The sequence below is a fragment of the Citrus clementina genome, unplaced genomic scaffold, assembly GCF_000493195.1.
Source record: "Citrus clementina cultivar Clemenules unplaced genomic scaffold, Citrus_clementina_v1.0 scaffold_3, whole genome shotgun sequence".
NCBI classification, from domain to species: Eukaryota; Viridiplantae; Streptophyta; class Magnoliopsida; order Sapindales; family Rutaceae; genus Citrus; species Citrus x clementina.
Genome location: NW_006262339.1, coordinates 39,361,865 through 39,378,244, shown reverse-complemented (window position 1 = coordinate 39,378,244; position 16,380 = coordinate 39,361,865). Strand labels below are relative to the sequence as shown.

The window sequence follows — 16,380 nt, the reverse complement described above, 5'->3', positions numbered from 1 at the left end:
ATATAGGAAGAAATCGAATAAAAAGAAAAATACTTGATAGCATATTTGGTATTAACCTATAGTGGTGAAATGTCACATATTTAATTGGAATACTCAACATAAATCTGATGAATGTATTAGATGAAAGTATAGAACCATAAAATGATAAAGTTTAACGAAATGTAGTAACCGGTTTAATCAATTATAATAGCCTATAATATAAACTTGGAATCTAACTCGTTTCATTAGAATTTGGCCTTGTTAATTAGAATATGTAACACAAAACTAGTTAAAAAAATTAGTTGAAGCATTAGAACCAATAATGAAGAAAGTGTTACCAAATTCAAAATTTATAAACATAAAACTAGTGGAATAATAAGTTAAAATATATGACTTGGTAATTGAGAAAGTATAACCAAATTAAGAAACATAGGAAATAAATTTGGAACAATTACTCTATATATTGATATTTAATCAAATTGTCTGGAATACAATTATTTCATAGGGTTTTTTACAATTCGTTATTTTTTTGAAATTAAAATTTTCAAACATTTTACAGCATTCCACTATTTTTCTGATAATTATTTGTAATTTTCTCTATTCCTAATATTTTTTCTCATACAATGTCAATTAAATAAATGTAAAAAATATTTACAACCGGTAGAATACTGTTAGTCCAAGTTGCCTTTTCACTGTTCAGCTGGTTGTATGTCAACGGCACTGTACGCCTAGGATGGCTCCCAAAATAATACATCCGACATTTGACTTCACGTCGTTGACTGAGTAAGCGCTAGACCTGCAGTTGCGTAAGCAAGTTTAATAAGAAGCAGGGTAATTTTTAGAGACTTCCCCTAGGGTTTGGAATAATTTCAATAATATGGTGAAGGTTTTGTTTATTACTGAAGACCCCCAGGTTCACCTATTCTTCGGCTGACTATGAGAAATTACTATAGTCCTCTAAACGAAAAATCAAGACTTCTATATTTGCAGAAATTGAATCCCATAAGATTTAAAAAAAAAAAAACTCAAATAATGAGTTTACCATTGATATTTTTTATTTAGATTTTCATAATTAAATTATTAAAAAAACACTTTTATTCCTCGATTTTAATATATGTCGTACGTTAAAATTTTGTAGGATGGTATACACTAATACACGTTTCTTTCACCATGTAATAGCAGTTACCCCAAACCTGAGGGTAGCCTTTTAAAAAATACACTTGATAAGCATGAAATAAAATTTGTTTTAAAAAAAAAAAAGGTCACAGCTTAGTGCTATGAGATCTGTTTTCAAAACAGCAAGCAGCAGCAGCCGCCTCCACTCAAAACCCGACCATTTTCATGGTCTCGTCTACTACTCAACCAAAACCTCAAAAACCCTACTAAAACCCCACTTTCATCCTCTCGCCTCCAAAAACAAAGGTAAACGCATCCCAACTCTTCTTCCATTGCAACAACTCAAAACCGTTCTTCAAAACTACCATCTCATGTTCCCTCCAAAAGCCTCCTCCCTCTCTCTATCCCCGCATCACCGCTTCCCGCCCCGAATACATCCCGAACCGAATCCCCGACCCGAACTACGTGCGCGTGTTCGACACCACTCTCCGCGACGGCGAGCAGTCCCCCGGCGCCACCCTCACCTCTAAGGAGAAGCTCGACATCGCGCGTCAGCTGGCCAAACTTGGAGTCGACATCATCGAAGCCGGGTTCCCAGCGGCGTCCAAGGAAGACTTCGAGGCGGTGAGGACGATAGCCAAAGAGGTGGGCAATGCTGTCGATGCTGAGAGTGGGTATGTGCCCGTGATTTGTGGGCTGTCGAGGTGTAATGAGAGGGATATTAAGACGGCTTGGGAGGCCGTAAAGTATGCTAAGAGGCCGAGGATTCATACGTTTATCGCCACGAGTGGGATTCATATGGAGCATAAGCTGAGGAAGACTAAACAGCAAGTTGTTGAAATTGCTAGGAGTATGGTTAAATTTGCTCGCAGCTTGGGCTGTGATGATGTTGAGTTTAGTCCTGAGGATGCTGGCAGGTTTGGTTTTATAATGTTAATTTGCGTCGATTATGTTTTTAAATTACGTTTCAATATCAGTTTGATGGGCAAATTGAATTTTCAAGTGTTAACATGAGCTAAGCTTATAACCAATAGGATATGAATTTGGATTGGGTGCTGATGCATTTACAGTAGTTGGTTGAGATTTAATTGTCGAGAAAAAGATCATGCATAGCTAAGCTTATAGCCTATGGTTATATTGAGATTGTCTATTTTATACCATGTACTGTGGAGGAAGATTATGATTCTTTTTTGTTGCTTCATTTTGTTGCTCTTCAATGCATGCCCTTATTTGTCCAGATAAAGATAGTCGGTAGCTAAGATTTAAAGACATTGTAATTGTCAGTCAATTTTCTTTTTTGCATGCAGAAGAAGGGTTTTAGATTATTTTTCTTCCTGAAATATGATGATAAGATAACATCATTATTCAATTGGCTATCAACTAAAGCTAAAAGTTACTTAGGAAGTGCTTAATGAGGTGTGTTGGTTTTTTTAACCTAATTGTTTCTTGATTTTTCCCTTCTAATAGATCAGACAGGAAATTTCTGTATGAGATCTTGGGTGAAGTTATCAAGGTCGGGGCAACGACACTCAACATACCTGATACTGTTGGTATAACCATGCCTACTGAATTTGGAAAACTGATTGCAGACATAAAAGCAAATACACCTGGAATCGAAAATGTTGTTATTTCAACCCACTGCCAGAATGATCTTGGACTTTCTACTGCCAACACTATTGCTGTATGTCATTTCTGTTTTTTTACCTCTATTCAGTTCCTAGGTCACCATAACTGAGTTGCACTCTTATTCTAGCTCTTTTAAGTTCAGGGGGCGTGCGCAGGTGCTAGACAAGTGGAAGTAACAATCAATGGCATTGGTGAGAGGGCTGGAAATGCTTCATTAGAGGAGGTGACCATTGTACTTTGTACTCAAAACATGAGAATTTCTTAAATTTGTTGCCTGGAGATGGTTATTTTTTTCTGCATTGTTTTAAACAGCAAGACGATTAGCGAATATTTTTTTATCTCATTAAAGCATAAAAAATCGTAAAATTGGGTTAAATTTATAGATTATTTTGTATGTAAGGGGACGAGAGTTATTTTAATATCCTTTGGCTCATCCAGCCAAATGGTTGTAGAAACCCATCACTTGCTTTAGATGAGGATTACTTTGATTTCTGATGTAGGAATTTATAGAAGCATGGCCTATTAAATAAGTTAACTGAATTTTTTTATGGACATATTTGTACATATCTTGAAAAGGACCAAAATAAGACCGACTATGGTTTGTGAAAGTAAGCAATTTCTAAACTGTAAGTAGACTTGTCTGCCTGTGCCTAGAACACCTGTGCTTGATCAGTAATGTCCAAAAACCATTAGGGTACACCTCACTTCCTGTCAGTTTAATCTGTTAAAAACTTTGTTTCCTTGAATTTCATGTTCATTAATCCATGGATATCCAATGAAAATCATCAATGGAGAGGGAGAGAAGCCACAGACAAATAATGGTTATTGTTTTCTTTAACAATAATCATAAGGGTATGAAACATCCCCAAATGCTATTTATTTTGTTTCTTAGTAAATATCTTAGTTAAGTATAATATTCTGCCACCCAAATTATGCTTACTCTAATAGTGGCTGAAGATTTTCATATCCCTAAAGGAAAAGAAAAAGAAAAAGGGGGAAAAATAAAAGAAAGGGTTGTTTGCAGCAGATTGTTTTTTACGTCCTATATCTTATTTGATTGCTCTTTTCAATGTTGGATTTTCAGTTATATTTTTTTATTCACCTATTTTAGTATCTATTATGTAGGTTGTCATGGCCTTTAAATGTCGTGGGGAGCATATATTAGGAGGTCTGTACACTGGCATCAATACCAGACACATTGTTATGGCGAGCAAGATGGTATTGTTTTAAGGGAAAATTTACTACTAAAACTGATTTCTCTTGGGAATACAAATGTATTTGAGATGGTATTTCTTACTTAGTCTCTTGATAATTTAGGTAGAAGAATACACTGGCTTGCATGTTCAGCCACACAAGGCTATTGTTGGTGCTAACGCTTTTGCTCATGAAAGTGGTATCCATCAGGTTTGTGCCATAGAACTCTCAATGTGATGGGATTCACTGTACATATTAACTTATTGTGTATCCAACCATAGTTTCTATTCCATATACATGATGCCCAGATTGTGTATATTCAGTACCAATCTATTTTTGGCTGAATTTACTGCGGTATAACTGATCATCAGTTGGCACCATACATCGTGTTTTAGGATATTATTTGTTTTTCTTATGGTTGAAATTTAGCTCATTTTTGCTCAGCAACTGTTGAAACCAATGTCATAGACTTCTTTTTGGTCTCCGGAATATTTAAGCTAGATTAATGTGCTGTTATCGCAGCAATTACTTGTGCCTGGTGCAATGGTCTGTACCATCTTGAATTGATACCCTGCTATATTTTTTACTTGGTTTAAATAAGATCTCTGAAAATCACTTCCTTTTCTGCACTCTGTAGGATGGAATGCTGAAACACAAAGGTACATATGAAATTATATCCCCTGAAGATATAGGGCTTGAACGATCCAGTGAAGCTGGTATTGTCCTTGGAAAACTTAGGTATGTCGTTTATCTCTTTATTTATTATTCATTTTCTGTTTCCTTTTGTTTTCCTTTGCCATCTATCTTCCAATTCATTGGAAGTTAAATACATTTTGCTGATTATGATGGCATGCAACTGTAAGAATAACTATCTACATTATTATGTGCCATTAAGCAGATAAAGTGTTGGCTGAGTTTAGAATGACAATTTTCATGGCTGCAATGCATTGTGTAGGAAGAGGCAAAGATCAAATATAGTCTTATGGGAAGGAAATTGAATCATTAACTAACACATTCTCTAAGAAATAGGAAAGCTCACACCTCAGTGGAAGCACCAAAAGTATACAGGAATCAATATATTGACACCAAAATTTTAGTTCTCGTTTTAGATACTGTAAACTAGTTGCAAGTTGCAAAATTTTGTTGCATTGTTTCTTGTACACAAATTAAGACAGTCTTTAAATTGTTGGATGGTTCTATCAAAAACGAGACTACATTTTGCATGCAAAATAAGGAAGGTACATGTCAACTATTATATCAACTGTTCAAAAATGCATTAATATAACACCAAGTTGTGTAGCCTTAAACAATGGTGATTGCCTGGTGTATTTTATAGATATTTCAATAAGGCAGAAGAATTCTTCTGATTTGAAGCGATTGAAAGAGGTGTATTTTATAGCATATAAATCCAGCTCTGTTTGCTTCTTCTTCCTCTTTTTATTTTTTATTTTGCTTTTTGTTTGCATCACCTAACCCCCCCCCCCCCCCTCCTATTTTGGGGTAAAGTGGACGGCACGCTTTGAAGGATCGATTGAAAGAGGTATGCCAGTATGTTATATTTATAGATTGATGATATCAGACTCCTCTTTGTGGTTCTGACATAACATTGCCATATTCCTGATTTTTCCAGCTTGGTTACGAGCTTAATGACGAGCAGCTTGGGACTATATTCTGGCATTTCAAAGCAGTGGCTGAACAAAAAAAGGTGATTGAAGAACTTATGATACGTCTTTAATTTTGTTTTTACATTTTTTTTGTTTTTTAAATGGTGTCTCTGCATATTCTGAATTTATTTGCTGGTGTCCAGAGAGTTACTGATGCTGACCTAATAGCACTGGTATCAGATGAAGTTTTTCAGCCAGAAGTGGTTTGGAAGCTTCTTGATATGCAGGTAAATTTAGATTTTACTTTATTGTATTTTTTGGTTCCTTACATGGTTTGACTTGATTCTATTGTGCAAGATTGTTCACTGGATTGTCCTGATATTGATCGACTAAGTTAAGAGATTATGGCAATTGAAGGAAAATGCAAAATGCCTAAGGATTGAAGAAAATAAGTGAATAAAATGAAACAATAAGAATGCAAGAGTGCGTGATTTGTGTGTATATTCTTTAACTAAATTTGTTTGAATGCTTTCCGCTCTTTTCTTTCTTTTCCATCCCATTTATTTCATGGTGTGTTTTCTAGATTAACCCATATATTACTTGAATGTAGTTAAATGAATGACAGAAAGAATTCTTTTTCTACACCAAAAAAAACCAGGTTACTTGTGGAACTCTGGGTCTTTCCACGGCTACTGTTAAGCTCATGGATGCAAATGGGGAAGAACATGTTGCTTGTTCTACCGGAACTGGGCCCGTTGATTCAGCTTACAAGGCTGTTGATCTCATTGTGAAGGTTTGCTGCAGTTCATGAGTAATTTAGTCTTCTTGGTTTAGTTTTGTCCTGTAGAAAATATATATGGAACAACCTTTCAATGAGGGAATCCCTCATTTTAATAAAATGAGGACCAGACCAAAAGACAAGAAACACACAAACTCCAATGCAGCGTGTTTTCCCCTTTAGTGAATTGGAGTTTGTGTTTTTTCTATGTTATCTTTTAGCTTGGTCCTCGTTATATTTAATACAGTTGATGGTAATAGGTTTTGATGCTTAGTTCTTTTTTCTGTTATTGGGATGTGAATTCGTTTTTTGATTTTGTTGCATAACATTGTTGTATCAAATGCCTGAGGTTTTTACCGTTTAGTATGATTGGTGTTGTAATTGAGTCTACTCCCCTTTGTAACCAGGAACCAGCAACTCTTCTCGAGTACTCCATGAATGCAGTTACAGCAGGCATTGATGCAATAGCAACCACCCGTGTTCTAATTCGTGGGGAGAAAAGTCAACTATCAACTCATGCTTCTACCGGTGAAACAGTTCAGCGAACATTTAGGTATGGCATGTTCATAATGTTTGCTTTTGTTCAGTTGACAATGGCATACTTTGTTCTACAACCTCCTGGTTCACATCACTGAACTTCTACATTTTCTGATCCCAGTGGAACCGGGGCAGGAATGGATATCGTTGTTTCTAGTGTTAAGGCTTACATTGGGGCTCTTAACAAGATGTTAGGTTTCAAAGACCAGTTGCCAGCAAAGGATTCTGTAGAGAGAACTTCAGTGTCTGCTTGAGGAGATGTGGAAAATTTTATATTGCAATGGATCATGTAATCGAACAGAACCCTGGCTTCTTATGCTTTCTTGTGATTGTGCAGAAGTGTGGATCAAATCCCCCAGTGGGTTCCATGTACAAAGATATCAATGTGCAACTGTCCATCAGCTTGAACATGAATGTCATGGGATATTTGGCTGTAGTTTATTATCAGTCTTTACCATATGTAAAGAACTCTAAAGCATTTGCACTTTCATTTAGATTAAAGAGGATCTGTTTGGTTCATGAAGTGATATCAATTGGCGACAGCTTTTTATTTTTTTATTTTTTCCTCCATGGTCTTTTACTCTGTTTGCTGCAGTGCTTGATTGTTCATTAGTCATCAAATATTGGAAGATACTTTACCTATTAGACAATTGAAATTCATTGGCACACGTGAGCACTTCCCAAAGTGTCATCCATCACGCTTAGCTTAACAACAAAGTTATGATGGGATCCTGCGGTTTTCTTTAAGGATTGTAATTGTTTTTTTTTCCTTTTTTGTCCCCTTTTTTTATAAGAAAGACTTTATATAATAGCATCATACTTCCAAAGTTGATGCTCACATGACAAACAATATGACCCCATAAATTTTATATTATCTATTTATACACTCACGCATATATTTTTTTAATTTTACATTTATATGATGTTTTTAATTTTTAAGTTCGTATGTATTGCATCAATTACTAGTGTTAAAATTTTCACGCTTTTAGGAAATAAATTAAAAATGGTCGTTTTAGTTAAGAGGATAAAAGGAAAATTTGCCCTATAATCTGTAAGTTATTATTTAAGGGTAAGGTACTTAGATCACATCAAAGTTTAAAGATGGCTTATTCTCTTATAAGAGTCTATATAATACCAATGGAAGAAAGTAGATGAAGGGCAAAGTGTTAATAAATAAAGTTTATGTCAATTCTCATTTGACAAGGAATTGAACCAATCATTAGTGGTCTTACTCTTAGAATAAACCATAAAAAGTTGAAAACACAACCATGTCTTCTTAAAATGATTAACAAATGTGAAAATTCCCATACAAAATGAAAGGAGAAACCAACTAAGACCTAAGATGTCTTTGCCTCATTGGAGAAGACAAACAAATACATTAAAAAAAAAAAAACACCAAATCAAAAACAAGAAACAAGTCTTCTCAACCTACATCATGTTGTTGCCAACAACTCCCACATACTTTCTAAGAATCAGAGGCCCAACATTAACTTGCAACTTTTACCAGGGTTTAACCCAAACATAGCATTAATAGCTAAACCTGATGGATTAATCATAATAACATGATTACTATAGTCCATTGAAATGACTCCTAAAACTTTGCTTACTATAATTTTTAAAATATAGCTGTTATTACAAATTAAAAATTAACGTTGTTTAATAAATATAAATTTTAAATAATATTTTATTAAAACACACGGCTGTGAGGTAAAATCCTCTTAAGCTGTTTTTGTAATTTAGTAAAATTTTCTAGTATAGCACATCTTAGTTTATTATATAAACTAAACAAGATTACATCATCTTAGCAATAGAGTAATATATCACTTGATGTTTACTTCTCATTTGAGTTCATAATATAAAAGGTATGCATTAATTAAAAATCATATGTTTAAACTCTTTGGAACAAAGAAAGTCAAATATAAACTACACAGAGATTAGGGAGAAATGGAGAATGACACTTAGGTCTTCTAATTTTTTTTTTTATATTGCCATGTAATTTATTAAATCTGACATTATAATTTTAATATTCGAAGTCCACTGTTAGCAGTTCATTTCATTTTACCATTCTTATTACTAAAACTTTTATTCTTGTTTCAATAATAATAAGATATAATAATTTTTTTTTCCAAATTTATAGCATTTGCAAAAATTTTAATAGAGCACATTTCAAAGAGAGTCCTCCCAAAATGCAAAATTTTGAGTACTACTTAAATTTTTTAAACTCTATTTTAATTTTCTTTTTCCTACTTCAAGGCAACTATCACCCATGCTTGTTTTGAAATCTTTCTCAAAATTGTTATTTACACATATATAGTATAGTCATTCATCCTTTTTCCGTTAAGAAACATGCTTGTTATGCTAATCATGGTGAAATATGGCAATTTCTATAAATTTAATATGAGCTTTAATCAAATTGACTTGGCATAGAAGCAAGTGCTACTTATCACTAGCCTTGGCAAATCTTGAAGATGTTAACATGTACTTGGAACAATATCCATTTATGTCCATCCATAATTGCAATTTCCTTTTGAGGCATGGTTGCAAAATGATAATGTTTAGGTACTTTTTTTTTTTTTTCTTTTTGACAAATAAAATAATATTTCATTATAACTCAAATAGCAGAGGTTAAACAAAGAGTCCATAAGACATCTATCAAATTATAGTGATCAATTACAATAAACAATTAAGAAGACTGGTAAAATATAGTAAAGTATAGGGAGAGAAACTTGTGCACTTGAAATATCAACAAAACAGGCTGCTAAACAAAGTCCATATATTTGATTGAGATTCATATCGGTTGCCTCTTTTGAAGTATCATCCACCATCATAGCTAGTCTTTCTAACTGGTACATTAATAAATTTGCTGCAAGTATCAATCTATAACCTTTAACTTTTTAGACCACGAATGCATAGACTTTAGATCTAGAAATTTTACATTTAACTTATGAGTTACATGTAATCTAATACTCATTTTTATATTTTTCAACATTAATAGCAAAAACAATAAGCCCAATGCTATAATATTTTTTTATAATAAATTTATTATATTCAAAATTTGGACTAATCTTTTAGATTATTTCAAAAAATTACTCGAGAAATTATTGAATCATTTTTTAAAAAAAAAACTTTATTACGAACTAACTTACTGACATTATATGACGGAACACTTCACAATTATTCATTACACCTTTTTTAATTATATAATTACTTATTTCCCTAATCTTTTTGTTAGATGCTCCGAATTATTTGTTAAGATCGGTTTGAGATTGTTGTGATTATTAATTAATTGTACAAGAAAGTAATTATGTACTTTGTAACACAGTTTTTCGCAACATGAGAGGTTGAACTAAAATTTTTGGAATTATAAACAAATCAAGTAATGAAATTGAAAGTGAAGCAAATAGTTTGTTAAAATTTTGTTAATAAACATGAGAGTTACAAAACTTCAAAACCAACCAACAGACCTAACAATTGACAAAAAAAACATTGATATGATCGAATCCAATGTATAATACCGCTAGAATTGCAAACTAATGATATACCCGTAATTTGGTTTAAAGATAAGGATCCAAATGTTATTATCCCCGAAAAGAAATCCTTGGCTCTTGAGTAACAGCAGAGCAGGTCACCGGCCCATCTTTTCCGAAAGCTAAAGAAATTGTCTTTATTTTTTATTAAATAAATAAATAATTATGAATAAATAATAAATAATTAATTAATTAAAGAAGCAAAAGAAAGAATAAAAAGGAAGCCGCGTTGTTGCATTCGGGTTTGCTTCTCTGTCATATGATATTGATCTTCCGAAAATTTTCATTTCTATTTCTCAAAAGCAAAGCAAATAAAAGCAAAAACGCCCACCTGTCTATCATTTTTTAAAAAAAAAAAAAATCAATATAAATCAACCAATCAAAAACAAACCCACAAACAAACCCCCGCACAAACCCTAAAGTTTTTTTTTTTGAATAAATTTTAAAAAAGGGGTAAATTCTTATTTGGCAAAGAGAGAAAGAAAGAGAGAGAGAGTAATCAGGTAATTGGTTTTTTTTTTTTTCCGTTTATCTGATCCTTTGATTTCGCTTAAAATCCTTGGCTGCACTTCGTTTTGCTTATCTGTCTTTGTTATAATTAGTTTTCGTTTTTCTTAATTCCCCTTTTCCTCTTTCTTTTTTAACCCTTTTTTCCTCTTTACTTTGTTTTTTGATTGACCCCATTGCTTTGATTTTTTTTTTCTTTTTTCCCTTGTTTTGGGGTCGGTTCTGTTTTTGATCTCTCTAATTTTCTTTCCTGTTTTTTCATGGACTATGATTATCATCCGCGCGCTTTAGGGGTATGAATTTTATTGTCTTTCTTTTTTTTTTCGTTAATTGATTGTTAAACTTGTCGTTTTGAATGATTTTATTGATGGGTCGTGAGTGGTATATTTAGAACTTAGTCGGCTTTTTATTTTTCCCCAATTTTCTGAAATGAAATACCCTTTTGCAGCAAATTTGAATGTCAAATTAACGCTGTATGGTTATACATCATTTTGCTGTCAAATCTTTTTCTCATTTTGAATGTTGGCTTATGATTAATTTGTTTAATTGCCTGGCTGTGGTGCGGAATTTCGTGTGTAACGTGTGCAGGCACATGCACCTTCTCCAGGTTACTTTGTACGATTGGATAAAGGTCCTGAAGACGATCTCTATTTGAAGAAGAGAGTAAAGATGCGTCGCTGGCTCTGTTGTACTTGTCAAGTAGAGGAGTCTTATCCATCTCATGAAAATGAGCGCCTGAAAAGCCCAAAGAATTATCCAGATGGTATGTTTCTTTGGCTCTCGTTGTCTCGATTTATTCTTGAACAGTGAAGCAGCTTTTGAATAGATGTAATACTCTGAATTCCTTGTTTATAGCATCGCTTTTAATTGGTCTTGCAATTATATTTGGGTACATTTAATAATTTGTAATGATTCCAAACTTTTAGCTGTTTTATGTTTTGATAGAACGATTTGGACATGGCTTTGATCTCGCATTTTACAGCTTAATAAGATAATTAAAATTCATATTTCATATTTATGATAGGAAATTCTTGATAATTTTAGCACTTGATTTTTAATATTATGTTGGACAATTGCTAGAGATGAGAAACAGCTGGTTATGATAGCTGTTTTGATGATCAGATGGGTACCGATGTCAAGGATTCAGCAATTAATACCTTTTACTTTTCCTCATTTGTGGCTGCACTCAAACTGAAATTCAAAATTGTTTTGTGAGAGCTTATTGCGTAGATATTCTATTCTTTTTTTGCAGAAAATTGATATATCATTTGATTAGCAGCAACTAGTTTCATTGTGACTCCAAGTACATATTTGCTGTTGTAATTAAGTTTATTTTCACATAAGGCCTTCAAAAGTAGCTATTGGCATAATTTCATATGGTTAAAAGGATATGAATAGATTTCTTATTTATGAATAAAGGCATACATCTGTAACTAGGTTCAGTTGTTTCTATATGCTTGTCCTATCTCAATCATTTTTCCACATTTTAGGGCACCACAAAAAGGTCCCAGCTCCGGTGAAACCTGAAGTGCAGAAGGCAGCACCACCTATTGAAGTGCCTGCATTGCCTTTGGATGAGCTAAAAGAAAAGACGGACAATTTTGGATCAAAGGCATTGATTGGTGAGGGATCGTATGGAAGGGTGTATTATGCAAACTTAGAAAATGGCAAAGCAGTGGCTGTTAAGAAGCTTGATGTTTCCTCTGAGCCCGAGTCAAATGTTGAATTTTTGACTCAGGTATATCTGAAACTTCATAGAAGCATATTGTGTTTATTATTACTTTGTTGTTTTTGATAGCTGAATTTACGTTTTCAATGCATATGTTTTTGTCCCGCTATTTTGTATCAGGTTTCAGTTGTTTCAAGATTGAAGCATGAAAATCTTGTCGAGTTGCTCGGTTATTGTGTTGAAGGAAATCTCCGTGTTCTTGCTTATGAATTTGCTACAATGGGATCTCTTCATGACATATTGCATGGTACATTGTGCATCTTGCTTAATCTTAACCTGCATTATTGATTCACTTGCTAAGATTGCCTTGATTAGAAGATAGGATGAGCTGATTTGGATTGTACATGTAATTACAGGCAGAAAAGGAGTTCAGGGAGCACAACCAGGTCCAGTGCTTGACTGGATGACACGGGTTAGAATCGCAGTTGATGCAGCAAGGGGTTTGGAGTACTTGCATGAGAAGGTTCAACCTTCAATAATACACAGAGATATCAGATCTAGCAATGTCCTTCTCTTCGAAGATTTCAAAGCAAAGATTGCAGATTTTAACCTTTCAAATCAGGCCCCTGATATGGCAGCTCGCCTTCATTCTACTCGAGTTTTGGGAACCTTTGGTTATCACGCTCCAGAGTAATGCTTCTGAAAATCTTCTGTCCTATTTATTCGTTTTCTCTGTTCTTGATTCATTATTTCCTTGTTTGATGATTGGTTTGGTTCAGTGCTTCTAACTGTCAAAGATAATGCAATTACTGCTGACAAATTTCTATATACGATATGACCCTGATTGATCCCAAACTTGTGACTTTGACTTTTATCCTATCCAGAATGACACTAAGTAAATGTAAAACAGTGAATTTTAAGAATGGATAATGTTCTGTTGAACTGGACTGCTCTGTCAGAGATGGTTTATAAAGAAATAAAATATATTGATGTTTCTGAGATTTGTTATATCATCTGAAAGAAAAAAACAGTTTCTTGTTACAAAAATACAATGAATGAGGAAATGAAAACTTTAATTAAAAGGTGACATGAAAATATGGAAGAAGCTGAGAAGACTCTTATATTTGGAATTTGAGGGGCTTGGCTTTGCTGTTCTCTATGATCTCTGCCTTCACCATGAAGCATTTTCATTCTTTTAATATTTATTCTCTCTACTGGTCTCCTCTTGACTTAGATTATCTAGATACAAATGCATTGCAGATCTACCCATATTTGTTAGTTGCTTTGATAGATAATTGCCACTTGTTTTTATGGTAAAAGCTAATAGTGCTTGGAGATGTAGAAAGCGAGGTTGCAAATTATGTGGGCCATTCTGGCTGGCTTGTCCTATATTGACAAGATTTTATGGCAATGTCAGTGCTATGATTATTGTATTTTTTTTTTTTTTACATTATCATTGACAATCTTGTTTTGTGTAGATAAATATTTGTCGTGGATGATTACAACTAATTTGTTGCATGCAAAACTGATTTGCAGATATGCAATGACGGGACAATTGACCCAGAAAAGTGACGTGTATAGCTTTGGGGTTGTCCTTCTAGAGCTCCTTACTGGGAGGAAACCTGTTGATCACACCATGCCTCGTGGACAACAGAGTCTTGTTACCTGGGTCAGTCCATCTGTGTACTTTTTCACATCGTTGAAACCTTTTTTGTATCTTTATCTGGAGTGTCTCCTTCCATTTCCATATTTGATTTAGGCTGACAAACTTAATTTTCAACAGGCTACTCCAAGATTGAGTGAAGACAAAGTTAAGCAATGTGTAGACCCAAAGCTTAAGGGTGAATATCCACCCAAAGGAGTTGCTAAGGTATTAATTTCTCATATGCACAAAAATCTGGAGACACACCACGTGCTCATTTATGGTTCAAATACTCGTGATGGCATTAAATCTCCCAAAGAAGTAAAGAAAGACAGTTTCCCTCACTTTCTGGTAGTGCTAGCACTAACAATGTCGTCTTGTTATTTTTCTTGGTGATGCAGTTGGCTGCAGTAGCAGCATTATGTGTGCAGTATGAAGCGGAATTCCGGCCAAATATGAGCATTGTTGTCAAGGCTCTTCAACCTCTTCTGAAATCTCCCCCTCCAGCAGCCCCAGTTTCAGAGACTTAAAAGGCAAAAGAATTTAGTTCCGCTGCTAGCTTGAAGTTTCTTGCAGCTTGGTTACAGTTTGTTTCATATGCCTCCATATTTCTGCAAATCACTTTTATATATATATATTTTTTTAATTTTTCGTATATGAGATTTGATTTCGTATAAGAGAGCAGATTTTTAGGATTGGATTTGTACCGAAGTGTCGTCGATACTTAAAATGTCTGCAACTGGTATGACACCATGGTACTGTCGGCCTTGGGTTTTTAAGTTAACAATTGGATTGGGTTGTGTGGTGGATATATTTGTTCTGAGTATTTGTTTGATTTCTTTTCTCTCTGGACTCAACTTATATTGTTTATTTGATTTGATTTTATTATTTTTTAAAGAAACTTATTGTTTATCAAAACTGAATGGCTTAAGATTGATGTCATGATAATAGATGGGTCAATATTGCATTTTTAATGCAGTAGACTTTGAAGTTAATCATTGACAGGCTTAGATGAATTACAAGGACCATAATACAAATCTCACAGGCATCTAAGGCAGTTACCAAGTTTTGAATACGTTCCTGTTCCTATCTAATAGTTATTAATTTCTTTAATTTAAGACCCCATTCATTAATATTTTCTTTATTGTGAAACTAATTTTTTATGTGAAATTATTTTTTTTAAACAAAATTTTGTCAACTTAAAGTTTACCTTTGTGTTAAATGTTGGTAAAATTATTTTGGTCATAAATGTCCAACTAAAAACTGAATCAAGGGTTAAGTGACTATGCCCTTTTCATTTATAAATGTTAAAATATTCCCTAACCTTGCTGAAAGGTTTCAGTTCATCCATTATATTAATCTATTGTTTTAATATTATGCAGTACAAATAGGTGTATTAGTCCATCATTTAAATGCAAAATGAAACCACGTCAACATAGAAATTAAAAGAAAATGAATTCTCACAATCGAACTCTCTACCTCAAAAGATCTCTTAAAGTTATTTTTAAATTATACTTTACTACTGTGCTGATACAATGATAAAATTTAATAAACAAGGGTTTAAGTTTTTTCACGCACATTGTAGAAGTAAATTTTCTCTGTTGAAAATTCTAAATATTTTTAAATTAGGTTTCAACTATGATATGGTAAGAGAGACTTGATATATTTCTCGTGCAACCCATATAATAACACAGCTTTGTAATTTTTCCTTTTCAGGAGAAAAAAGAACATAACCTGTGTAACCCAACCGTTTATTTACAAACACCAAATCGCTTTCGAAAATTGGGGATATAATCGTTTTTCATATATATACATTTACACACATGTTAATAACTTAACAGAAGTGTGGCTTGATTACGAGTGAAATATGGTTTGGGCCTTAATGGGTCTTGAACTTATACTAAATAAAGTCAGTATGTTTTGCGAAGACAAAGTTATCAAAATGAGTGGAGCTATTGGCACCCCTACATTATTCTTATAAAACTCAACTTTAAATAAAATTACAATTAAGGACAATTGAAAATTAAACACATATAGAATTTTTTCCAACAAATTACTTAATTTATAATCAATCCTTTTTAAACAAAAAAAAAAATCTATATGTTACTTCCTATCTAACTAAAATAAATGGTACACAATTTATGCCCGACTTTCTCTTTTTCCTTGAATTTTTATGCTCGGCTGCCGCTGGCTCACCATTC

The 16,380-nt window shown here is 33.5% G+C and overlaps 2 protein-coding genes across 5 annotated transcripts; both read left to right on the top strand.

Annotated features, from left to right (window-relative positions):
* The first annotated feature begins 1,308 nt into the window (after positions 1–1,308).
* Positions 1,309–7,392, top strand: LOC18049707 (2-isopropylmalate synthase 1, chloroplastic). Of its 3 annotated transcripts, XM_006443050.2 has the most exons (12): positions 1,309–2,012; positions 2,563–2,776; positions 2,864–2,944; positions 3,847–3,939; positions 4,039–4,125; positions 4,553–4,653; positions 5,422–5,455; positions 5,546–5,620; positions 5,723–5,806; positions 6,178–6,312; positions 6,705–6,850; positions 6,956–7,392. In XM_006443050.2, the coding sequence occupies exons 1-12, from the start codon at positions 1,894–1,896 to the stop codon at positions 7,086–7,088; spliced, it is 1,302 nt and encodes a 433-aa protein (XP_006443113.1). In that variant the 5' UTR covers positions 1,309–1,893; the 3' UTR covers positions 7,089–7,392. The 3 variants fall into 3 exon arrangements, with proteins under 3 accessions (XP_006443113.1, XP_024043586.1, XP_024043587.1); XM_024187818.1 differs by lacking the exon at positions 5,422–5,455 and having other exon boundaries at positions 5,546–5,619; positions 5,721–5,806; XM_024187819.1 differs by lacking the exon at positions 6,178–6,312.
* A 3,435-nt stretch (positions 7,393–10,827) lies between these two features.
* LOC18048306 (PTI1-like tyrosine-protein kinase 3) lies at positions 10,828–15,023 on the top strand. Of its 2 annotated transcripts, none has more exons than XM_006443049.2 (8): positions 10,828–10,864; positions 11,457–11,631; positions 12,359–12,606; positions 12,718–12,844; positions 12,954–13,227; positions 14,074–14,206; positions 14,321–14,407; positions 14,581–15,023. In XM_006443049.2, the coding sequence occupies exons 2-8, from the start codon at positions 11,538–11,540 to the stop codon at positions 14,707–14,709; spliced, it is 1,092 nt and encodes a 363-aa protein (XP_006443112.1). In that variant the 5' UTR covers positions 10,828–10,864; positions 11,457–11,537; the 3' UTR covers positions 14,710–15,023. The 2 variants fall into 2 exon arrangements, with proteins under 2 accessions (XP_006443112.1, XP_006443111.1); XM_006443048.2 differs by lacking the exon at positions 10,828–10,864 and adding an exon at positions 11,057–11,161.
* The last annotated feature ends 1,357 nt before the right edge of the window (positions 15,024–16,380 follow it).

Excerpts from the sequence above, each read along its gene's own strand:
- LOC18048306 (XM_006443048.2), top strand. The coding sequence starts at position 11,129 with ATGGACTATGATTATCATCCGCGCGCTTTAGGG. Across the intron at positions 12,607-12,717 it reads ATGTTGAATTTTTGACTCAG|GTTTCAGTTGTTTCAAGATT; the intron begins GTATATCTGAAA and ends ATTTTGTATCAG. Across the intron at positions 14,207-14,320 it reads AACAGAGTCTTGTTACCTGG|GCTACTCCAAGATTGAGTGA; the intron begins GTCAGTCCATCT and ends AATTTTCAACAG.
- LOC18049707 (XM_006443050.2), top strand. The coding sequence starts at position 1,894 with ATGGAGCATAAGCTGAGGAAGACTAAACAGCAAGTTGTTGAAATTGCT. Across the intron at positions 4,654-5,421 it reads ATTGTCCTTGGAAAACTTAG|TGGACGGCACGCTTTGAAGG; the intron begins GTATGTCGTTTA and ends TTTGGGGTAAAG. Across the intron at positions 5,807-6,177 it reads GGAAGCTTCTTGATATGCAG|GTTACTTGTGGAACTCTGGG; the intron begins GTAAATTTAGAT and ends AAAAAAAACCAG.